Source organism: Callorhinus ursinus, unplaced genomic scaffold (genome assembly GCF_003265705.2).
Source record: "Callorhinus ursinus isolate GAN/ISIS: 27379988/994484 unplaced genomic scaffold, GSC_fseal_2.0 scaffold24, whole genome shotgun sequence".
In the NCBI taxonomy this organism is placed as follows: Eukaryota; Metazoa; Chordata; class Mammalia; order Carnivora; family Otariidae; genus Callorhinus; species Callorhinus ursinus.
In genome coordinates, this window is record NW_027397086.1 from 17908737 (window position 1) to 17932920 (window position 24184).

Below are 24184 nucleotides of genomic sequence, written 5' to 3' on the forward strand. Positions count from 1 at the left end.
CCCCAGAGCCCACTCGGGGCTCTCTTGGGATCATCCTCTCCCTTCTCAGGGACTGGGGGATGGGGCTTTCCAAGGGACCTTTCCTACAATTCTAATCCCAGATAGAGTCACCAGGATCCAAAAATGATATGGAAAGTCCTACACGTTAATGCTTGTCTGGTAAAATAAAAATAAAAATTGGCACCTCAAATTTTTTTGTCATTGACTTTTTTTAAAAAAAGATTTTAACCCTTTTTAAATGTAGTGTAGCGTTCAGTGGCGTTAAGTACATTCACGTGGTTGTGCAACCATCACCACCATCCGTCCACAGAACTTTTTTCATCTTATAAAGCCGAAACGCTCTACCCCTGAAACACTAACTCCCCCTTCCCCTCTACCCCCATGCGGCCTCTTTTTGCGGCCTCTATGAATTTGACTACTCTAAGTACCTCATATGAATGAAATCATACAATATTTATCCTTTTAAAACTGGCCTATTGGGATGCCGGGGTGGCTCAGTCGGTTAAGCGTCTGCCTTTGGCTCAGGTCATGATCCTAGGGTCCTGGGATCAAGTCCTGCATCAGGCTCCTTGCTCAGCGGGGAGCCTGCTTCTCCCTCTCCTTCTGCCGCCGCTCACCCTCCTTGTGTTCTCGCGTGTGCTCTCTCTCTCTCTCAAACAAGTAAATTAAAAAAAAAAAACTGGCTTATTTCACTTGGTGCAATGCCATCAAGGTTCTTCCACACTGAGGCATAAGTCAGAATTTTCTTCCTTTTTAAGGCCGAACAATATTCCATTGAACGGCTCTACCACATTTTGTTTCTCCATTTGTGCAGTCAATGGATATTTGGGTTGTTTCAAACCTTTGGTGTTTGTGAACAATGATGCTAGGAATATACAAGTTGTCAAGCATACAAGTTTTCCTTGAATGTTTCAACTGGGCAGCAAGACACATTAAAATAGACTTCAATATTTCTTAATTTTGATGAAGGAGCCAGGAACAAATTAGCAGTCTGAGAACGCACAGAAACTTCTTTCCTGTGCTTCCAAAGGGTAGAATAATTTTGTTGTGGAAGGAGTCTCTTTCAGAAACTCCCTTCATCTTGTATACTGGTTTGAGGTCCCTTAAGAACACTTCAGATATTGGTCAGTAATCTCAATATTTTAGTTGTGATTTAAACATTTTGTTTAACTATATGAAGGCCCTCTGATGAGTAAATTACTATAAAAAACTTATAAAAATTTTATTTGTTTATTTATAGAGAGAGAGCACATGCACGTACTCACAAGTAAGTGGTGGAGAGGGGCAGAGGGAGAGAGAGAATCTCAAGTCGACTCCACGCCCAGTGTGGAGCCCAACTTGGGGCTCTCTATCTCAGGAGCCTGAGATCATGACCTGAGCTGAAATAAAGAGCCAGATGCTCAGCTGACTAAGCCACCCAGGCGTCCTTCTAAAAAATTTTTGGAAAAATGAAGTTTAAAATGATTTCTTTAGGGGCACCTGGCTGGCTCAGTCAGTAGAGCATGTGACTTTTGATTTCGGGGTTGTGAGTTCGAGCCCCACATTGGGTATAGAGATTAAAAATAAAATTTTTAGAAAATAAAAAATAAAATGATTTAAAAGCTTTAATTTTTATTTTTAAAATTTTTATTATTTATTTATTTTTTAGAGAGAGAGAGCATAAGCAGGGTGGGGGTAGGGGAGAGAGAGAGAGAGAGAATCTTAAGCAAGTTCCATGCCCAGCAAGGAGTCCCACATGGGGCTCAGTCTCATGACCCTGTGATTATGACCTGAGCCAAAATCAAGAGTTGGGTGCTTAACCGACTGAGCCACCAAGGTGCCCCCCAAAATGATTTTTTTTTAAGTGTGGAAATTTACAGGGTTTTTTTGGAGAGCCAGGAAACTGGTATTTGGATATCCTGAAGCCTGAAGAAGGAGCTGATGGTAATGAATAAGATGTACACAGATGAGCAAAATAAAATGCTTTGAATTGGTAAGAAGTGTATTTTGCATTTTTTCAACAATTCTTACATAGTGGTTCTGAATTAAATTTTAAAACATTATAAAATCTGCACATTATGTTAATATGTACAAATAATAATTTGAAGTGTACATATAATTTTAAAAAAATTTAAATTGCATGTTGTTTTTTTTTTTCTTCGCTCTACTTCCTGTCTCTTTTGGTGGATGTTTTTGTGGAGGACATGTGGCAAATGTAACCTAATACAGTCCTCAAAGCTATCTGGTTCACTGATGTCATCCTTTTTTGTTTGAAAGCACTGTTGCATATTTAATTGTGTGTGTGTGTGTGTGTGTGTGTGTGTGTGTGTGTATCTTTGGCCACTTTACTGAAAGAGAGAACTTTCAGGGGTTACAATGCCATCTTGAAACTAAAAGTCAAAAGTTTTTGATGAAGTCACTGAAATCTAGATATGGACAAAAAGAGCTCTCTAAATTCTTTTTTTTTTTTAAGATTTTATTTATTTATTTGACAGAGAGAGAGAGATAGCGAGAGCAGGAACACAAGCAGGGGCAGTGGGAGAGGGAGAAGCAGGCTTCCCGCGGAGCAGGGTGCCTGATGTGGGGCTTGATCTCAGGACCCTGAGATCATGACCTGAGCCACCCAGGTGCCCCTCTAAATTCTCTTTAAGAAGATGTTGGTGTACGGGGCACCTGGGTGGCTCAGTCGTTGGGCGTCTGCCTTCGGCTCAGGTCCGCCAGTATACTGAGCCAGTATAAAGAAATGACGAGAGTCACACAATCTAATGTAGAATATGAGTCACATGGATTATGCTAATAGAAAAATTTTCAAAATATTAAAAATGTGGTTCATGCAAATATGAAAAGAAAACTTAAGATTTTATTCAACTAATTAATTCATGAGGGACTCAGCAAGCTGTTGACTTCAAAGGAGTACTAGTAAGATATCAAGTTCCAAGGAAAATTTGAAGAATATACTATACAAACACATGTATTTATCTGTTAGGTGAGATAAGATGAATTTGCTAAATGTGAAACTGGCTGACATCATAAGACAAAATCTTAGTATTAGTTTTATCTTATTTTCATGTGGGAGGAATCATTTCTATCTCTACAGGAAAAATTAATTTGCATTGCCATGGACAAGAATCTTTTGCACTCTCAATTTTCTGCAAGTGATCTTCTATCCCTACCCACAGAGCCTGTAAAATAGCTTCGTTAATAAAAAGTCCATCAAATGTGCACAATCCTATAGAATTAGACAACCCCCGGAAGGGTTATAACACCCAGCACCCCACTGGAAAGACCCAGTAAGCTTGCCCATTTCCAAGTTTTGGACTATTTCCCCCCAATATCACCAATTAAAAAAATATGTGTATACACACACATATATTTAAACTTACTGCTTTACTCTGCAGGGGACACGGCAGAGAAGTATAGGCTGGCTTAACAATGTCCTAAACGAATGTATTTTTGTTGAAACAATGACATGGTTTCAAAGTGCATGAAGAATTGAGCTTAACAAAAGCTTTGTCCAAATTATAGAGGACAGACCCCTGTAACCCCACTGCCCATCTGCTACTCCCCAAAGCAGGCTCTTATCTTTGCTGAAGAAAAAATAATTAGCAAGAAAGCCTGCTGCAAAGGAGTCGAGGCAGTTTATTTTTAACTTCTTTTTAAGGCTGCACAACAAGTTTGGCCCTTATATGGGTGTGTTCACGGGTGGTTAGATTTAGGGCAGGCTCATGGTGGAAAGAGAAAGCAAGTGAGGCTATGGGTGAAGTAGTAGGGGGGCCCTGCTCTTGGACACACATGCCAAGCTCAAAGCCTTCAAAACTGGAACTTACCCCCCACACCCCAACTTGCAAATAGTCCCTTTGGGTCTCTATCTCAGTGACTTCCACCACCATCATCCACCGAGCTGCCCAAACCAGAAATTTAGGTGACATCTAATTTCTCTTTCTTTCTCGTGCACATTCTACTGGTCATAAAACCCAGTGGATTCCACCCAATACCGCTCTCATTTGCCACTTCTCATTGCCAATGCCCTGCTCCTGGACGTGTCCTCTCTCGCCTGGATTCCTGCAGCAGCCACAGGCTGGTCTTCCCGCCTCCCTAGCCCCAGTCCCAATCCCAGAGAGCAGACACGGGAGCCTTTCCTGATGAGGTCACTCTGTAAACCCTGTTACAGCCTCTGGGCAACCTCCTTTCCTTGGTTTGTGAGGTCGTCCTTATCTCTGCAGCTTAATGCCTCGCTCCAACCATCTGTTCCCACTCTAAGGAGATCCTCCTCATTTCTAGACTGCGCTCTCGGGGTCCTGTCTCTCTGTATAAGCCCTTCTCACCGCTTAGATTCCCCTCCCACGCCTTTTGCATCCTCTGGGTCTTAGCTTACTTCCTCCAGGAGCCTTCCCGAAGCCCCAAGCTGAATGTCCTCGGTGCTGCAGAACTCCTGTCAGCTCCTCCCCCACCACAGTTCCGTCGCCCCCTGCATTCCGGTCACCTGGTCGTCTGTCGCCCTTGGGTGGACTGGACCGTTGGCTTCTTGCCCTCTCACCTTGAGCTTGGAGCACCAGCCACTTCACCCCCAGTACTCTTTCCTCAGATTCCCGCTCCTCTGCCCCTCACCCCTCTTCCTCTGCCACCCGGGGTGCCCCCCTGAGCCCCAGGGAGGCTCGGATCTCCCAATCGTTTCTTATGCTTGCAGCACGGTGGACGTTTCGTCCTGGCACGGTCCGGGACTCTAGGGTCAGCTATGTCATTATGTGCTGGATGTCTGTCCCTATTTGCAGAACGTCCGCGCCGAGTATGCCGGACCCTGTCGCTCCGCCCGCCGTGTCCCCCGGGCCACCGCGTGCCCGGCGCGCAGCAGGTGCACGAGCGAGGGAGGGGCGCGTACCGAATGAGCGTCTTGCGGGCAGCGCAGGACACGCGGGGAGGAAGGGCCCGCGCCTCGCCACCTCCCCGGGACCCCGCGGCGCCCTCCGCTCCCCAGCGCGGCGCCGGAAGCAGCCGGGCCGGCCCCCTCCCAGCGGCGCCCGCCGCCTTATCTCGGCGCCTCGGGGCCGCGGGAGGAGTCGCGGGCGCGCCGGGAGGGACGCGGCGGCGGCATGAGCCGGGGGCTCCGGGGCGCAGGCCACCAGCCTCGCCGCCTGCTGCCGCTCCTGCTGCTGCTTGGTCTGGCCAGCGGCGGGAGCCGAGCGCCGGGCGCCGACGGTGAGTGCGGGCGGGGGGCGGGGGCGCCGGCTGGGTGCCCCGGCTGGGCCCTCGACGACGCCGGGCGCGCCAGGGACGCTTCCCCGCCCCCGGGCAGGGCCGGCGCGGAGCCCGGGCGTGGAGCGCAGGTGGGGCCCGCTCGGGCAGTTGGGGCTCGGGAAGGCGGGGCGCACGGAGGCAGGAGGGGCTCCCCGCCCCCGCCCCGGGCCGCTGGGGTTGGGTGGGTGGGGGAAACCTGTCGCAGGCGGCCTCGCCCTCGGCGCCCGGGACCTGGGGCGAGACGGGGGGTGGGCGCGAGCCGGAGCCCCGGGGGAGAGCCGCGCCCCGCGTGGAAGGGCGTGGAAGGGCGTGGAAGGGCGCGGAAGGGCGCGGAAGGGCGTTCCGGCTGCACTGTCACGCTTCCGGCTCTGCTGTGGCTTTTGCACGACAAATTCTTGACCCGAAGCAATTTTCTTTCTACCTTTTAATTCTTTTCTCCTAAATGAAGAACCAGATGCTAATGGGGTGAGAAAGAAGTGCAAGGAAGATTACAGGTATAAAGCATTCCTTAATCAAGTCATTCAAGTCAACAGATGGTCCTTGAATTCCTGTGCAGGATGCGAGGTCGCCGCGCTGGCCCTCACTGAGCTCCTGTTCTGGAGGCGACAGACAAGCAAATCATCCATTTCTAGGCAATGTCACAGGTGGTGGGAGTTACACAGACGATTCAAACATGTAGGGGAGGTGGCATTTACCCACTTACCCAAGTAACCATAATAGAAGGCAGAATGCCCTAAGTGCTCTGAGAAGGTGTAGGTGGTCCGAGGAGGGCAAGATTCATTCTAGCTTGGTGAATCTGGAGGCATTAGGGATGAGATGACTCTTGAACTGGGCCAACAGGTTTGGTAATATTTGGGTATGGGAAGATGAGGAAAAGGCATCCCAGCTCATAGCAGAGGGGACAGTGAGCTCTCCATAAATATATGCAGAATGAATGGATTCCACATAGAAGGGACAGTGTGAGGAAGCACATGGAGGTGTAAAAGCATGGGGCCTATGGTATGTAGGAGATGGGTGGGAAATGGAAGTGGAAAAGCAGATTGGATTAACCAGAAGGCAGAATGCCTTGCTTGGCAGATGAAGAAGGTATTTAGACTTAGCTGTTCCTGGGTGGTGGGAAGCCATTGGAAGTCATTGCAGGCTTTTGTACAGGGAGTGATATAAAAAGTGGGTGTAAGGAAACCTTCCAGCTTTCTTAGTAAAATCATTCATCTTGAAGTAGAAGGGAACCTCCATGTAGGGAGATGGGGGAGTGGATTTTGTGGCTCAGACTCCTGTTCCCTCAAATTCTTTTCATCTTTGGATTTTTACCACCACTGGTAGGTGTTTCTCTTGCTGGCTCAACTTTCTGGGGTGGCCATTTTTGTACATCAGATATTCTGGTAGGCTTTCTAACTTCCTTCCCTGACTTGGTCTCCCACGGCAGTGTGCAAAGAAACCTGTAGATGCTTGGGACCTATTTCAGAATCTGTGTTAAAGCTCTCTAGCCTAGGCAACGGTCCCATACGGTCCCATTGAAGTACCAGGTTAAGATGGTGGAACAGAGTAACTACCTAAAGGCTATTGGGTGAATTTTGGTAAATGGAAGTCAGGGGTGCCCAGTAGAGTCTCCTCTCCCTATGTAGGCATTCTTTCTTCATTTACAACCTTGAAGAATCTGGTTTTATTAAGGGCAGGTTTCCTTCCAGTGGACAATGTGGGGAATGCGCGGAGGCTTAGAACCATTGAGGAAGTTGTAATAGCTGGCCTGCAAGTTCTGAGGACTGGGCCCACCATAAAGATAGCAGCAGGAGAAGGGGATTGAACGCAGATAATGAGGAAATGGAACCGAAGGACTTAACAACGGACATTAAGGTGCCAGTGAACAGAAGAGAAAGGGGACATGAAGGTTTGGGGCCTGGGTGAGTTGGATATATGGTTGTGTAGGAGGAGGAAAAAGATTTGGGAAGAAAGAGGGGCGCCTGGGTGGCTCAGTTGGTTAGGCGACTGCCTTCGGCTCAGGTCATGATCCCAGAGTCCCAGGATCGCGTCCCGCATCCGGCTCCCAGCTCAGCGGGGAGTATGCTTCTCCCTCTACCCTCTTCCCTCTCGTGCTTTCTATCTCATTCTCTCTCTCTCAGATAAATAAATAAAATCTTAAAAAAAAAGATTTGGGAAGAAAGAGAAGTCATTTTGGATATCCTGAATTTGAGGTGATGTTAGGGCTTCTGGAGAGGTGAACTCAACAGGGAGTTAAGACTGTGGACAAGAGGTGCGTGCCAGTGATGGAGACTTGATGGTCACTTGAAAACTTGAAGTTGGTAAGAGGAAGGAGACCCAGGGCAGGTTTTGGGGGAAGACCCATTTTCTATGGTAGGTGCACCTGCAGGAGAAAGAGAGTGACCACACGGGGGGAGAACGACTAGGCCAGTCGAGTGTCCAGGGAAGCCAGAGGAAGGGGAGCTGTGGGAGTGGAGACTGAGAAAAAAAACTTTGGATTTGGTGGCTCTGCTCAGCGTGGGCCAGGGCTTGCGCAGCCCTGAGGGTGAGAGCCAGATGCAGAGGGCTCTGGTGAGTGCAGAAATGTTGGTTGGCTCTTAAAGATACTCTTGAAAGAAGTTAGAAGCAAAGGCAAGATCGCATTCAGCTGGGCTGGCCAGGTCTGGGCAAGAATTTTTTTTTTTCTTTTTGTGGGATGGTGGTTTTGGTAAAGTAGCACAAGCACACTGCAGTGTGAAGGGCATTATTCAGTAGAGACGGGGACATTAAAAATGCAGAAATAAATGCGGTACTTAATGGAACATGTCCAAAAGCGAAATTGGTCTACAAGGGGGAAAGCTTAGTCTCTGCGAGGGGAGGGAAGAAAAATGGAGAAGAACTGCCCCTCCCTTTCCCCCACAGCTGTCTACTTAGGGAGGGCTCTTCGTATTTCAAAACCAGCCCAGTTGGCCTCCCTCCTGGGAAGTTGTCGAGTTCCCTGCAGCACCAGCGATTCGGCGCCCGTGCTTCTGCACCGGATTGGTAGGATGCGCACGTATTTATATGCGTACTAGCATACACTAGCACGCATACGTGTTTATATGGGACCCTTACTCGGCACGCTTCTGCCAGATTGCATATTACACATATTGCATAGTGTCGTTGTTTACTAGACTAAGAGCTTCATGTGAGTCGGGGGCTGTGGCTTGGATTAGGAATTTGGTATGAAAGGAAAGGAAGAGCACCCAAATGGGAACAGGCAAGGGTTTATAGAGTTTGCTGTCGCAGGCGAGTCAGTCAGCATCACTCGGAGAGCCTGATAGCGGATCAAAGGGGAAAGGCTTCCGGTGTGCCCCCCGGCGCGAGGCTGGAGGCTGTTGGCCTGGAGAAGCTGGAGAAGCGGGAGGTGGCCTCCCATCAGCCCACATGCTACGTGATTGGCTGGGGGAGTGTACCTGGCTCTCTCTGATTGGTCCTACGTGCGAAGGGGGGGCAACAATTAGGGAAGCCAGCTGTGAGCGAGTGAATCCTGACCATTTGGGTCTTGCTGCTACAGCGGTTGGGGTTTGACTTCCTGGACTGGCGATGGCTGCCTCATGCCTCCGTGTGGGTCCGAGTTCTATTTTTATCTGTGGCCTGGCCATTGTCTGTGTGTATATTCAGTGTCTCACTGGTAACGTGTGCTGAATTACACTGAATCCTTACCGAAGATGTTTCAGGGAGGAGAGAGTGGAGTTGGTGCAGTCAGATGGCCTGGATGTGAGGGAAGTGTGAGACGCATAGTAGGTAGAGCAGGAGGGTGTTGGGGGTGGGTGGGGTGCCTCGCCCAGGGGAATGGAAGGTTGGGAAAGGGCGAGGACCCGTAGAACCAGTCAGTCCTGTTTCTTAACCTTGTCCGGCAGGGCCCTGAGTCTGGAGCAGCTGGGGACTTGTTGGCTCCAGATGGGCTGGGTTGGGAAGGCCAGAAGGACAGGCAGAGGCCTTGAGAATCTTGGGGGAGGGAGTGATGATGGTGGAGAGGCGTGGACGTTCTTGCTGTAGAACGTGCACGTGACCTCACCAGTCCTGCATTTCAGAGGCCTGCTCCTCACTCTGTCATCCTCAGTCACTGCTCAAGGTGGGAAAGAAGAGACGTGGGGGGGAGTGAGTTGTTTTGGAGTGACTTACAGTTGCTCCAAGTAAGGGAGCAGGATTCAAGCTGATGGAGAAGATCCTCCCTGGGGTCTGTCTGCCGCCGCTGCTGGGGTCTTGGCCGCGGGCATGTCCTCAGCTGTCTGGTCCAGTCCTAGAATGGGTTCCTCTGTCTCTGCAGCCCCAGGTACCAAGTGGGCCTCTTGGCCTTCGCTCTGCAGAGGAGACAGGGGAAGTTAATTGCATGGATTAAAAAAAACGTTTTCCGCCGGCTTGAGAGTGTGCGTCAGGTGGGAGAGAACGCGTTAGTGGGTGACGTGCGGGACATGAACCGAGGGTGTCAAAACGCAAAAGCTTTGAAATTGGGGCACTTAGTGAGGCTTGGTTCCTGGTCTGGAGGCCACGTGTGGGGGGGCCCCGCTGGAAGTTGGTCTTGGTCAAGCAGGAAAGTGGACGTGAGAAGGCAAAAGGAAGCTGAGGGCTCCACCTAACCATCTTACACAAGTCAAGGTTGCAGGTCTTTTTTTTTTTTTTTAAGATTTTATTTATTTGACAGAGAGAGATAGCGAGAGAGGGAACACAAGCAGGGGGAGTGGGAGAGGGAGAAGCAGGCTTCCCGCTGAGCAGGGAGCCCCGATGCAGGGCTCGATCCCAGGACCCTGGGATCATGACCTGAGCCGAAGGCAGACGCTTAACCGACTGAGCCACCCAGGCGCCCCAAGGTCGCAGGTTCTTGACGGGGAATGTCAGTCCTGGATTAGGGCAGGGAAGAGAAATCTGTAGTGGTTCCCATTGCCCTGCAAGGATCATCTTGCTTGAGAGAGTAGAGTACTCTCTGTCTTGGGGAATTTTAAAGCAGAGGCTATGGTTTTGTTTTGTTTTGTTTTGTTTGTCAGGCATGGGGAGAGGAGAGAATTCAAGGTTTCTCAGGTTACTTCCATTTCTGGAATTTGATGCAGTCCCTTAAGAACAATGCAATTTTACATAATGTGGAAGACTGGGGAATGCATTCTCTTCCTGAGTTTTAGGCCCCCTTTGCCCATTTCCTCAGGTCATCTGCTCCGTTTCCACACATCTCCACAAGGTTACCCGGAGAGACAGGGTCTCATGAAGGAAGCGCAGTGCCTTTGTCTGGTCTGACTGAATAGCTGGGGATTAGATTACAATTTAAATGCAAGCACTCCATTTGTGCTTTTATTTATTTATTTAAAGATTTTATTTATTTATTTGACAGAGACACAGCGAAAGAGGGAACACAAGCGGGGGTAGTGGGAGAGGGAGAAGCAGGCCTCCCACCTAGCAGGGAGCCCGATGCAGGGCTCCATCCCAGGACACCTGAGCCACCCGGGCGCCCCCATTTGTGCTTTTAAACCACCTTCTTCCCCAGACAGCGGACAGACCTCTTCATTGTATCATCGAAGTCCGTGTGCTGTTATTTCATTTAAATTGTTCCTTGCATATTGAAATACCAAGCGAGAGTAGCCTGCCCGGGCTGCCAGCCCCCAGTCCAGGCTGAGGTATAGGCCTACGTGGTGCGTGGAGGGGAGGAGGGGAAGGTGAACAGGCCTGAAGGGGGGAGGACGCTGAGCTTCCAAGGTCTGTGTCAGGTGTTAACCAGAAGGCTGGGAGGACTTGGAGAAGGCAGGGGGTGATTATGTAAATTAAGATATTATGGATCCTAGAATGTCAGCCCCACGAATAGGGTAGGCATCTGTCTACACAAAGATACTGCTTCGGGTTTTTGCCCTAATGCCGCTCTCCATCACCCTCTTCGTTAGTATACGTGGGAGTTGGCTAGCTGTCCGTACCTTCATTTATTCATTAACGGAGTTGCCGAGTGGTGGTTATAATAGCATCTAACATATTCTAATTGCTTTACGTGTATTAACTAATTTCGCACAACAGCCATATGAGGTGGATTTTTATTATCCTCATATTCAGATTTATTGGAGGCTGGAGCACAGAGCCCCATCTGGGACGACACAGCCAGCCAGTGGTGGAGCTTACGGTTGTACCCTCTTCGTCTCACTTACCCCTGCTCGGAACCGCTGGGCCAAGTAGCAGGCCCTGCGGCTTGCGTGACCTGTTTCTAGCCATAATAACAATATCTGTGGAGAGAGACATAAATATTCATGTAAATTAGCCCTTTGTCTAGTGCTTTTGAGCTCATACAGCATTCCTATTTCTCACTGACTCCTCACAACACGATTCCATCTCACAGATTAAAACTGGAGGACGGGCGGGTTAACTTGCCTAAGATCACCAAACCAGGGAGCAAGAGAGAGGTCTCCCAGCCTCGGTGGACGTACCAAAACCTGTCTTGCCCTCTCTCTTGGTGGTGGTTTTAGCTGGCTTAGTTGATACAGAGTGCTGAAGGGAAGTGGACGCCTAGGTCGTCCCTGCTGGGGGTACAATAATAGTAACAAAGAGTATTTAGTATTTTTTTTGTCCATCTAGACTTTGGAATGCCCACTGTCCTGTTTCTCTGCCAGTAATTCTAGGTATTCCTAGGCCAGGGGGGTGGGGGTTCTTCACCTCTGCAGTAGTTCCGTCAGTCACTACATGGCAGCCACCTCTCTGCTGTCCTGAGCAGAGTCTGCTGATGACAAAATTAAGTCCTCCTTGATATGGATGTGAAGATGCCCTCCCGCACCCTCTTCCCCTCAGGTTATACGACAAAGGCACGGTGATCTTTCTATTGGCCTGGAGAATTTCCATTCCTTGGGTTATTATCTCTGTCACCTTGGTCCGACTATTCTCTGCATCAGTCTAGGCCTGGTGAAAAACATCTTAAGTGTTGCCTTTTCTTTCCCCAGGATTCTGACCCAAGACCTTGAGGTTGAACTAGACTTGTAATGCGACTTGTAGTGTGGTCCACCTGGGAGCTTCTTAGAAATGCAGGTTCTCAGGCCTCACCCCACACCTACCAAATCAGAATCTCTGGGGATTCTGTTTTAAACAGGCTCTCCAGGTAGGGTGACCATCTGTCTTGGTTTGCACCGAAATGAGGGCTTTTCTGGGTCACAGGACTTGTAGTATTAAAACTGGGACAAAGTAGTCACCCCATCTGTAGGTGATTCTTAACTGAGCTAGGGGCTGGTGAACGGTGGAGACTGTTGTGTGTTTGGAGGCAACCCTCCCCACCCTGTCTTTTCCTGGATTAGGATTGTATTTCCTGCCCCTTTCCTTAGGATAAATTGTGTCATTGTCCCAGGACCTCCCCCCCCCCCCCCCCCCCGCCCCCACAAGAGGCTACTTAGTCCCTCAAGCAGTTAGAACTCAGAAGCTGCCATATAAGGCCCTGCAGATGGTTAATTATGGGTGAGTAAGAAGCTTTAGTTGAGGCTCTTCTTCCTCTGGAAACTGCTTTCCCTCCTGCAAGTGCTGTGAGAAGCCTTAGGTAGCCTGGCATACATGTTGTCTTTTTGCCAGTATGGGGAACAGACATTTATTGAGCCGAACATGCCAAATACTGTCCTTCTGGGGTTACACCTTGCTGAATTATTCTTAGTGGGTCATTAAAACAGGTACCCTAAGGATGAAGTGTCCCCGGATTAGGGGACAATTTGGAGGCCCCTTAACCCCTGCTGCTCAAAATGTGTCTCCCCTGGGAGCTTGTTAGAAATGCAAAATGCAGGGCCCCACCCTGAATCAGAGCCTGGGGTTTAGTACTGGCCCCTGGTGATTTGAATGCCCTTAAATTTTTTTTTTTAAGATTTACGTATTTATCTTAGAGATTGTTGGGGGGGGCAGAGAGAGGGAGACAAGCGGACTCTGCTGAGTGTGGGGCTTGATGAGGGGCTCAATCCCAGGACCCTGAGATCTCATGACCCTGAGATCATGACCTGAGCCACCCAGATGCCCTTGAATGCCCTTTAAAATTTGAGAAGCCCAAATCCCTTGTTTTACAGATGAAAAAATTGGGATCCAGAGAAGTTCAGTGATTTGTTAAAGGTCGTACAATGAATTAGACTCGGCTAGATTTAGGATCTAGTTCTGACACTCAGCTCCGGTGCTTGCTTTCCCCCTGTATCTCGATGCCTTCTTACAAGGCCTTATTTTGTTTGGTTCTGTTTATTGAATGAACTTGAACTTAATTCAATTTATTTAAAAAACTTTACATTCTGTCCTTCACTAATTCAGACTGGACTTCCGTTAATTTATCTGAGTGGGTGGCACTACTTTATTTCTTAATTTTGTGTGTGTGTTTATTAGATTCACTCAACAGTTGAATGAAATAATCCTTTTTTTTTTCCATCTGATGTAAGTTTCTGGAACTGGACGTATATAAATGCTGCCATCTTGATAAAGACAGATATTCCATATTAGAAAAAAAAATCAAACATTTTACCATTTTGTTGATGATTTCATAAATATGGTATTTATTTTTTGTTATTGCACTATATGTACACACTGGGGAGAGTGTTCGTCATTATATGGTTGGTCACACTGGATTTGTGGACTTGACCCAGGATCTGTTATTTAAAGGGTATTTCCAGGATTTTGGTTGTGTGTGATTATGAATTGATCGTGTCCTATGGCACCATTTAAAAATGTTATGTGTTAAAATGTTAAAATGGTTACATATATTTACTCCACACTGATGGACATTTAGGTACGGCGACCCGTTCTCACTTCAGCTCTGCCTGTTGCCCCTATAATCGGGGGCCTCTCTGGTCCATTTCCTCCAGGTTGTAAACTCCCATCTTATGCCAGGCTTAACGAGGGGAATGGGGTATCTACCTACCCCTTATCCATATTTGTACCTAGTTCCTTGAACTTTGAGTCCTGTCCCTGACACCTGCCTTCTGAAGTACTCAGTGGCCCCAATTCCTGCCTTTGGGGCCAGCTTTTAGTTCTTCCTCTCAAGCCATTCCCGTATGTCCATTCTCTTCCATCTTCTGAAATACTGTTGACATCCTCATCTGTTGTCATCTTTGTCTGCCAGAGTTTATACGTTTCTGGTCCTTGATGTCACTGGGGGAGGTGGAGCTTTGAGAGTGTACTAAATCTGCAATGTTTATTTGCAAGTCTTTCATCTGTAATAAAAAAACTTTTATGTATTTTTTTCTTACCAGCTCTTTCATATTCCTAATGTTATGTGTTTGCATATGTTCTTTGTTCCTCTAACCAGTACACTTGAGTCATGACTACTGGTCTTTACGATGCACTGACTTTGGGGAAACTTTTTTTTTTCAATGAATTTGGATGTAATTTCTAATACTTTGTTTCTTTACTAATTCTTGACCCCCAAGCCCCCCAAACCCCCTATTTTCTTTTTCTTTCTTTCTTTCTTTCTTTCTTTCTTTCTTTCTTTCTTTCTTTCTTTCTTTCTTTCTTTCTTTCTTTCTTTCTTTCTCTCTCTCTCTCTCTTTCTTTCTCTCTCTCTCTCTCTCTCTCTTTCTTTCTTTCTTCCCTTCCTTCCTTTCTTCTTTCTTTTTTTAAAGATTTTATCTATTTGAGAGAGAGTACGTGAACTTGAGCAGGGGGGCGGGGGGCTGGAGGGGCAGAGGGAGAGGGAGAAGTGGACTCCCTGCTGAGCAAGGAGTCTGATGCGGGGCTCGATCCCAGGACCCTGGGATCCTGACCTGAGCCCAAGGCAGCCGCTTAACGACTGAGCCACCCAGGCGCCCCCCCAGGTGCCTGTTTTTAAGGAATTTTTCCCCCCCAAATTTCTTGTGTTAAAATTCTAAGGCTTCCCCCCACCCTCGGGCTGCCTGCTTTTCTTTCTCTCTTTTAAAGTACAAAAACATGAAAAACTTTTTCTAGAGTGGATACAGTTTTAGATCTAGTATTAAACATTTCAATTTAAAAAAAAATTATTTAAGTAATTTCCACACCCAACGTGGGGCTCAAACTCACAACCCCGAGATCAAGAGCCACATGCTCTACTGACTGAGCCAGCTGGGTGCCCCCAGACATTTCAATTCTGCTACCCTCTTTGTCCCAAGAATTATTTAGGAGAGTGTTCTGTAGTTTCCAAGTAGGTTTCTTTTGGGAATGCTAGTCTTATGTTTTATTTTGTAGTCTTATTACATTATTACATGGTAGTCATGTACGACTTCTACAGTCTCTACTTTTTTTTGCACTTTTTTTGCATTTTTTAATGGTCTGCAATATAACAAATTTTGTAAATATTTCACAGTTAATTTAGTATTACTTAGGGATAAGCAGTGGTTTGTCTCATTTCTGTGTTATATTTGTTTAAAAGAAAAAGCAGGGGGACACCTGGGTGGCTCAGTCAGTTAGGTGTCTACCTTCGGCTCAGGTCATGGTACCAGCGTCCTGGGATCGAGCCCCGCATCGGGCTCCCTGCTCAGCGGGAAGCCTGCTTCTCCCTCTCCCTGATCCCTGCCTTTGCTCTTACTCTCTCTCACTATCTCTCTCTCTCAAATAGATAAATAAAAATCTTAAAAAAAAGAAAAAAAAGAAAGAAAACACGGGCATGGTTAACAGTCAGTACAGATCTTCCCGAACTTACAATTGGGTTACATCATAACTTGGAAATCTCATAAATCGAAAATGCGTTTAATACTCCTAACCTATGAGACATTATAGCTTAGCCTAGCCTACCGTAAATGTGCACAAAACACATGTTCACCTACAGTTGGGCAAAATCAGCTGTTTTATAATAAAGTGTGGACTATGTCATGTGATGTATTGAATACTCTGCTGAAGGTGATAAACAGAATTGTCATGTGGATACAGAACGGTTGTGAGTTTATCAGTTGTTTGCCCCTGTGATCGCGTGGCTGGCTGGGGCTGGAGCTCACTGCCACTGCCCAGCCTCATGAGGGAGGATCACACTGCATATCCCCAGTCTGGGGAAAGATCAAAAATTCAAAATTTGAAGTATGCTTTCTACTGAATGTGTTTCACTTTTGCACCATTGTAAAGTCGGAAGATTTTAAGTCGAACCATTGTAAATCAGGGGCTGCCTGTACTTGGAAATCTCCCTGTCTCAGTTGGGTAGAGCAACCTGAGGGCTGAGTCTTTATTCCCTGGGTAGTCGTGGGGCCAAGACAAGATGGAATTCCACGCTGAAAGACTCTTCTGACGAGGGCCGCTCCTAAAGTCCTCCACTGAGAGGACAGCATGGCGGCCCACGTGGCCTCGGGTGGACGTCCTTGGTTGACCTTGGGCCACATATCAGTCATCCTCTGGTAGGTTTGTCTGTGTTGGCCTCACACATTTTTGCTGCCTGTCGAAGTAATTGGGATCTGGTCATCTGCTGGGACCTGGCTGTTCATCTTGCTGACATTTTAAACACATTCACTTTTTCCCTAAAAGAAACACAGATGGGGTAATAGACAGATGAGCTCTTCTCCCTTCCACTGCTTTTTGAGTTGTGGCAAGTAGGACTGCAAGTTCCTTTATCCAGTTGGTCAGTAAAAGTATCTTGAATGTTTGTACTGTGCCATGATGATATATGGGCAAATGACATAATCCCTGTCCTGGGAGGAGAAGCTCATTCACAATCTGCAGCTTGGAAGACAGAGCTGGAACAGTATATAATGACAGATTTACACGGCTGACATGGGAATGTGCAAGTGTTAGTGGAGCACAGAGGAATTTAATTTTTCATGAGAATGGAGGAATGGGGACAATACCAGGGAGAATGTGATGTTTAAGGTAAGTCTTAAAGTAGAAATGGGTGCTAGCTGGGCGGAGAAGGAGGGATAGGCATTCTACTTGAAGGGCACATTGTGACTGTGGCGTGAAGTAGGACAGGGGACAGCATGCGTGGGAAGGAGTAGTCAGCCTCCTCCCTAGAGAATATTGTGTGTGGTTTGGGTTTGGGAACAGTGAGGCTTGGAGGGGTTAGCTTAGAGTTGGGACTGTTTAGAGCTTTGATTGCTTGGTAGAGGTTTTTGTACTTTACTCTGTGGGCAGTGAGTAGCCATTGCAGGTTTTTAAGGTTGGGATCAGCTCTGCCTTTTATAATTCTGCTATTCAAATTTTGGTTCTCCATTGTAAACGTCTACTACCCAAAATGTGACTTGTCTAGAGGAGGTGATTGAATTTTTCTTTTCCTTAATCTACAATTTATGATTCTGGTTTAGATGTCTGTGCCACTTGCCATGAACACGCTACCTGCAAGCAAAGAGAAGGGATGAAGATGTGTGTTTGCAAATATGGATTTGTGGGCAATGGGAGGACTTACTGTATTGGTAAGTTCTGAATCCTGGGTGAAGTTGAAAAGTTGAATCAGGTAACGAGATTCCCTAGTGTTAAAGAGCTAATGTCCTTGTGGGGAAAACGTTGTTTTGTTCACATGTTTTTATTACAAGAGGTTTTGTCCGTTATCATACGCCTTTGTTTTAGTGTTTGGATATAGCCTTTCTGTAGCGTTTCCAAGGAAGTATCTTTCGTGTTAGAGAGACATTGAACTTGAATCTCTGGAAATTCTCTGATCCAACACAAATTTGAAATCTGTTTCAAGTCTTGAGTTTAACTTAACAACTTGAGTGAATATTGCCTTCCTTAATTTCTCTTGGTTGTTTTGATGGAAAATGATTTGTATTAGTACCCTGAGGAAAAACAAAACACAATTGCCTATTGGACTTTTTGGCTAATTAGTGAAGTAGTACTGCTTTGAGTCTTATGTCTACCAGAATCCATTCTCAAAATTTTTTGTAGTTGTAGCCCTTTGGGGTCTTGGGTGCCTTAAAGGAATACAAAGACCTTTAGGAGGTATCTAAGATTAGTTTTTGGCTTCATGGTCTCCTCCGTGCCGTGAGAGTCGGGCAGTATCCAGGTTCAAGCCCAATTCAGAGAGAGGGAAAACCTCACGGCACGTTTATAATAGTGAATGTTAGGAGAATCACAGCATCCTCCTGGCAACCTTGTTATGTGCAGTACAAATATTGATAGTTTGCCTTGCAGTTGTACACTGACAGTGTATACAACCTTGTGATATCTTTGGATTTTTTTTCTTCCCAAAGAAAAATAAAAATTCCCAGCTCCAAAAGTCATATTCTACTTCACAGATACAAGCTTTCACAGGCACACACCATCGCCCGTTCCTGCGGGCTGGATTTGTGCCACCACTGACCCTCTCTCTTTGGGATTCTATCCAGGAGAATTGTGGTTACCCTACAGTCTAGGTTCCTGAGGCATCTCTTGAACCCCTCTCCTCCCGCGGCTTGCTAGCAGGGGCTTGGAAATGAGGTTGGAATTGAGCACGGACAAACCTTTTCTGCTCCCTCCCCGAAGGCAGTTCCCCTCCTGCGGAAGCTCACCACACTCTTGATTGCTCTTTGACTTCTGAAGAGGAACTTCTCTTAATGGGAGGGAGGGGCTTATTGATTTATGTGGTGCTTGCTCTCGGACACTAGACACTGCCTACGCCAGTATGTGGCCTTCTGAGACCACACCACAGGTCACAGGTGACATTACCTGTGTGCCCCACGTGCTATAACGTGGTCTGCAATCAAGGGACCTCAGAAATGTAGAATTCTCTACAAACCCACTGTCCCTTCTGGTGAAGTCTGCAGGGGAGGCCCTGTCTCAGAAATAACAGCCAAGGACTTGTGTCCAAAAGCCCCATGCAGTGCTCCTAAGCTGGGCTGGACACTTGGCCAGGCTGTGGCTTGAGGGCTGTTTCTCTCAGCTCCCAGGCAGATCTCACCACAGACAGTGTTAACAGTGAAGTGTGTTCCATGTTCAGTTACATTTCCAAAAAGGTAACACCTGTAAGGAAAATGGGGGGTGGGGAGGAACACCAGATTTTGAGAAGGGTACTTTTGAGTTGGCAGGAATTGAGTGCAATTGTGAGAGGCGAACCAATGCTATAGTAAAACACTAAATAACAATCAGAAAAACTCCATTTCATAAGTTGGTGATCCCGCCCCCCAAAACAAAACAAAACAAAACCACCAGCAGGAGAGATCAGCTCTGAAAGAATGCATAAGAAATTGGTCACAGGAGTTCTTCTGATGGTCGAGGCCAGAGCAGAGTCAGCAGAGGCCTGCGGGCCAAATTTGGCCACTGCCTGTTTTTGTAAATAGAGTTTTATTAGAAGACAATATTGCTCATTTGTTTACTTATTGTCTGTGGTTGCTTTGTGCTCCAGAAGCATGGGTGAACACTTACCACTGGAGACCTATGACTGGCCCTTCACAGAAAAAGTTTGCTAAGCCCTGAGCTACAGGACAGAGACAGGAGGGAGATTTACTTTCATTTGACATCTATGTCAAATGACTGAATTAAAAATAGTCAGGTCAGGCTTCTGCAGACTCATCAGGCATCATATACTTCAGCTCCTTCTCACTGGGTGACTAATATTATTCACATGGGTCATTGACGATTAGCAGGAACTGTTCCTGCCACAATATTAGCTCTGCTCCCGGATGAGGCTTAAGCACTAATTCCATTGTGTTTCCTGGTAACTCAGAAGTAACAAATTTTCCGGTTAATCACTGGATGCAAAATCGTCCTAGTCTGCCTTTCATGAAAAAAGCAAGAGAATGGCCAGCCGAGCTGGAAAAATGGGATGCTGCTGGATTTGTTTCTTTCACAAGATCTTTTTGAATATGGAGAAATTGAAAAAGAATCACAATATGCAGCTTGGAAGACAGAGCTGGAATAGTAGATAATGACAGATTCACCCGGTTGATGGGGGAATGTGCAATCCCCTTCTCCCAATCTTCAAATAAGATGATGTTCAGATTAAGATGTTGGGTTTCCCTTGTGTGTGTGTGTGTGTGTGTTTTTAAGATTTTATTTATTTATTTTATAGCGAGCGTGAGTGTGCAGGCGGTGGGGGGTGCGGAGGGAGAGGGAAACTTCAGCAGTTTCCCTCTGTGCTCAGCGCAGAGCCCAATGTGGGGCTCGATCTCCTGACCCTGAGATCATGAACTGAGCTGAAATCAAGAGTTGGCTGCTTAACTGACTGAGCCACCCAGGGGCCCCTCTCTTGTGGTTTCATATACACCTAGCGCACGACTACAAGGGACCCATGCACTGTATTCTGAGAAGCATCGTGAAAAGAAAAGAGGCTGGGGAAATAGACCCTTGAGATGTTGTCACGGAATAGCAACTCCCGAGTCTATAGCACAGAACAGTCTGGGTTGCTGAACATGGTATGGATTGATAGCCCTTTCTGTGCATTGTCTCAATATTTCAACAGATAAAAACGAGTGCCAGTTTGGAGCCACTGTGGTCTGTGGAAACCACACATCTTGCCACAACACGCTCGGAGGCTTTTACTGTGTTTGCCTAGAAGGATATCGAGCCACAAACAACAACAAAACATTCATTCCCAATGATGGCAGCTTTTGCACAGGTACTTGAGGAGGGGGCCACCATGATGGCAGGACAGGTGTCTGGCCTGTGGAGGAGGGAGAGGGCAGGGCCGGGACAGGGTGTCATTTAAGGGAGGGACTCTCCTTTCAGAAGGTCCATGAGGGAAATTTGGGACTCGGACTGAGTACTCAGTTAGTGTTAGGAAACTATTGTTACTTTTGTTAGCTGGCATCACGGCATCGTGATACTGGAGATGATATTCTCATTTTGGGAGATGCATGCTGAAGTATCTAGGGGTATTATGAGGTATCCAGTGTTATTATGATCTCTAAAGGATCTTAACTGACAAACTGTGAATTGTTTAGTTTTGAGGGTGGGGGGTGGGTCTGTGGGAGTTCACTGGAATATTCTTTCTCTTGTTCTGTGCATTTGAACATTTTTCTACCAAACAAGGAGGGGCTCTCAGAGATGGTGTACCATCTGCAGGTTTCTGTAACTCCAGCTGGAGTGTTCTTGGGGTGACTCTGGCGCTGCCCATGGTGCACACTGTGCACTAAGGCCCCGGGGGTGGGCATTGTGATGTTGGCTTCCGGGAGCTCAGAGTGGTGCTGGGTTGGAGGTGGGGCTTGCCTCTCAGAGGAATCAGCGGGGCAAGGAGGGCAACGTTTTGGATCTCAGCAGCTCTGACGCTTTGGGCACATGTTGGTTGAATACAATGGGTGGGCAAAATCCTAATTTTTTTTTTTAAGATTTTATTTATTTGACAGAGAGAGAGAGACAGCGAGAGAGGGAACACAAGCAGGGGGAGTGAGAGAGGGAGAAGCAGGCTTCCCGCCGAGCAGAGAGTCTGATGTGGGGCTCGATCCCAGGACCCTGGGATTGTGACCTGAGCCGAAGGCAGCCGCTTAACAACCGAGCCACCCAGGCGCCCCGAGAATCCTAATTTTCGGTGGGCCCTGAAACTCTTGGCTGAACTTTGTGTTACAGCATGTCATGACATTATAGCTCTTTGGTTTTCTAAGAAAATCTAGGAACAGTAAGGAAGAGGAAAGGCAGGAAGACTCCTGGTTCTGGGATGGCTTTGCATAGACTTAATGACTCTGCTTAAAAGCTTTGTGATATTTAAAGGTTTTCGGGGAAAAGGAAGGGAGAAGAGAACATGTTTTACCTCCTTACCCACCAGGAAGCACGGATTCTGATGCTCTGATTCATTCTCCCTCTTGACCTGTACCAAGGTAGAAATCCCTCACGGGGTCCACTTGATTTATTCTTGGCATGAATGAACTGCATTCCCTCTGAGAAAACATTTTATGACATACTGTTGTTTTCGGTAGCAAATAGCTTGTTATATGGTTGCAGAAGTGCAGTGCTGCAGAATTAAAGTAGATGTGTCAAAAAAACAACATATCAATTAAAAAATTTTTTTAAATTTAAATTCAATTAGCCAAGGTATGGTACATCATTGGTTTTTGATATAATGTTCAATGATTCATCAGTTCAGTATAACACCCAGTGCTCATCCCATCACGTGCCCAGTTTTAAAAAGCCCGACAAGATGATGATAGGGTGTTCAGTTCATTCAAGACACATTGCTCACGTACCTCCCGTGTGCCAAGGCAGTGCCAGTGGCAGCTGATGGCAGACAGCTAATTTCCGTATAAAGTGTTAGTCATAGGTGAGCAAAGGGCACTTAGGGAATCTGGAATCCTTGGGGGCTCTTACCTTGGAAGTGGGGAAGGGATCAGAGAACTTTCTGGAGAACATGATACCCGAAATTGTGTTTTCAAGGCTGCGGGAGTTTGCTGGGGAAAAACGTTTATCACTGTATCTATCACTCGAGTTCCCAAGGATGCATTTGACTTTAAAAAAAATACGAAGGAGGAAAGAGGAAGGAGGAGGAGAAGAAGAGAGAAATATTTTATGCAAGGGCCAAAGAGATGTCAGCCTAATAAGAGCCAAGAACAAAATCTTGATCTCGACTCTGCTTCTCTTTCTTCTACTTGTAATTATTTAGTGACCCCTTTTTTCTTTTTTATGAGATATAGTTTGCATGCCATCAAATTCACTCTGTCAAGGTATACAGTTCAGTGGTTTTTTAGTCTGTTCACAAAGTTGTGCAACAACCACCGCTATCTGATTTCAGAATACCTCCATCGCTTCAAAAGAAGGCCCGTATCTGAGGGCATTCTTGTGACCTCTCCTTTTGAGGTCTCGGCTTATCACTTCGTAAAAGCTGATGGGTGACTTTTCTTGATGATACTGAGTGTCTCTTAGCATCCACACTTGCCACAGGAACGGCAGTGGACTTCAGCTGGAGCAGAGGCTTAGAACGTTTTGGGGTCTCAGCGGTTATCCGGTGTTTGTCTGGAGCCACAGGATCTGAATCCTGGTTCCTGAATTACAAGAACTCCTGCGACCGGGTGTTCGTTGTACTTTGCAGAGTCCAAGCCAGATTTCAGAGCTGTTTGCAGGTGGGCCTCTTTGGATGTCCCCGAGAGATGATGATGCAGTTGCAAGCGTTCTAGTTCCGGAGAGCTTGCAGATGTCCTGGCCCTGCCCCCCGGGCTGCCCCCAAACAAGTTCTGGGGCTCCTGGCAGCTTGGCAGAGGGAGAAGGTCAGTGGCGTTTCCAGCGTGAACGGGGTGGGAGAGAGATGAAACTGGTGTGGGAGCAGGCCTGGGGCTGTCACCTCCCTATCAGCCTGACTCCAAGGAGGCGTGGCCCTACCACATCTGCTGAGAACTGCAAAATGCCTTTTCTCAACTTTGAATTCCCCAAGTCTTGGGAATCCAACTTGACCCTGATGGCGGCTGCAGCCTTCTTTTTCGTCAGCTCATTTCCTGCAGTATCAAGGGCCTGATGCCATTTCTTCTAGAGAAATGTAACAGCATTTCAGCCTTGACTAGGAAATGGGGGAAAAAAAAGAATCTAGAGAGAGTGAATGCCTTGCCCTTCATCAGTTTCTGGAACCTTCTGCTCAGATCCTGTGCCCCATAGGTCTGCCTGTGGTGAAGTAAACCCCTTCGTTCCTGGATGTAAATCCCTCTCCCAGATCAGGAGCCTGTTTTCCATGTGAGCCTTTGCTCACAAGCTTCTCAGCTGCCCTATTGTTTCAGGTCCCGGAGCAGCCTGCTGTGGGCTCAGACACAAACGTGTCGTCCTGCTGGGATTCTGCTGGCTCTGTGTGGGGTATTGCTCAATGGACTTGCAGCTGTCCTGAGGTTTCCCCCAGTGCTCTCTCCAAGTGGGATTTTGCTCCCCAAATCCTAATCCTTTGTTTTAGCTGGGTTTTACTCCAAAAGTGTCATGTTTTACTACCCTGAAAGAAGGAAGAAACAAGGAAAGATAAACCTAAGGAAGAGTGTCCTGGGGGGTTATTGCTTTCCACTTCTCAGGACACTGCTCATAACCAATGGCTTCTTGACTATTTTCCCTGTGGAATCCCCTTGACTCCTGCTTAGTTAGGTTTCTAATGGTGGTGGGTGATGGCTTCAGGCCCCCACTAGTGCTCCAGCTCCTAGGAAGGAGAGAGAGATCAAAGACTCTGAATCAGAAGATGGTTAAACCAAAGCACCCTTCCCTTAAATGCATCAGGAGAGTCCATTTATGTAAAGTATAGGCAAAAATAATTTAT

The 24184-nt window shown here is 47.1% G+C and overlaps 1 protein-coding gene across 6 annotated transcripts in view; it reads left to right on the forward strand.

Annotated features, from left to right (window-relative positions):
* Positions 1-4879: 4879 nt before the first annotated feature.
* SUSD1 (sushi domain containing 1) overlaps positions 4880-24184 on the forward strand; it is a 127105-nt gene continuing 107800 nt past the window's right edge. For 2 of the 6 annotated variants that reach the window (XM_025888078.2, XM_025888080.2), the window contains exons 1-3: positions 4880-5175; positions 17367-17474; positions 20435-20590. In XM_025888078.2, the coding sequence (XP_025743863.2) occupies positions 5070-5175; positions 17367-17474; positions 20435-20590 (370 nt within the window). In that variant the 5' untranslated portion in view covers positions 4880-5069. Of the gene's footprint in view, positions 5176-5591; positions 5709-8753; positions 8779-17366; positions 17516-20434; positions 20591-24184 lie in introns of those variants that run through there. The other 4 variants (XM_025888079.2, XM_073876537.1, XM_073876539.1 and 1 more) reach the window with 4 other exon arrangements.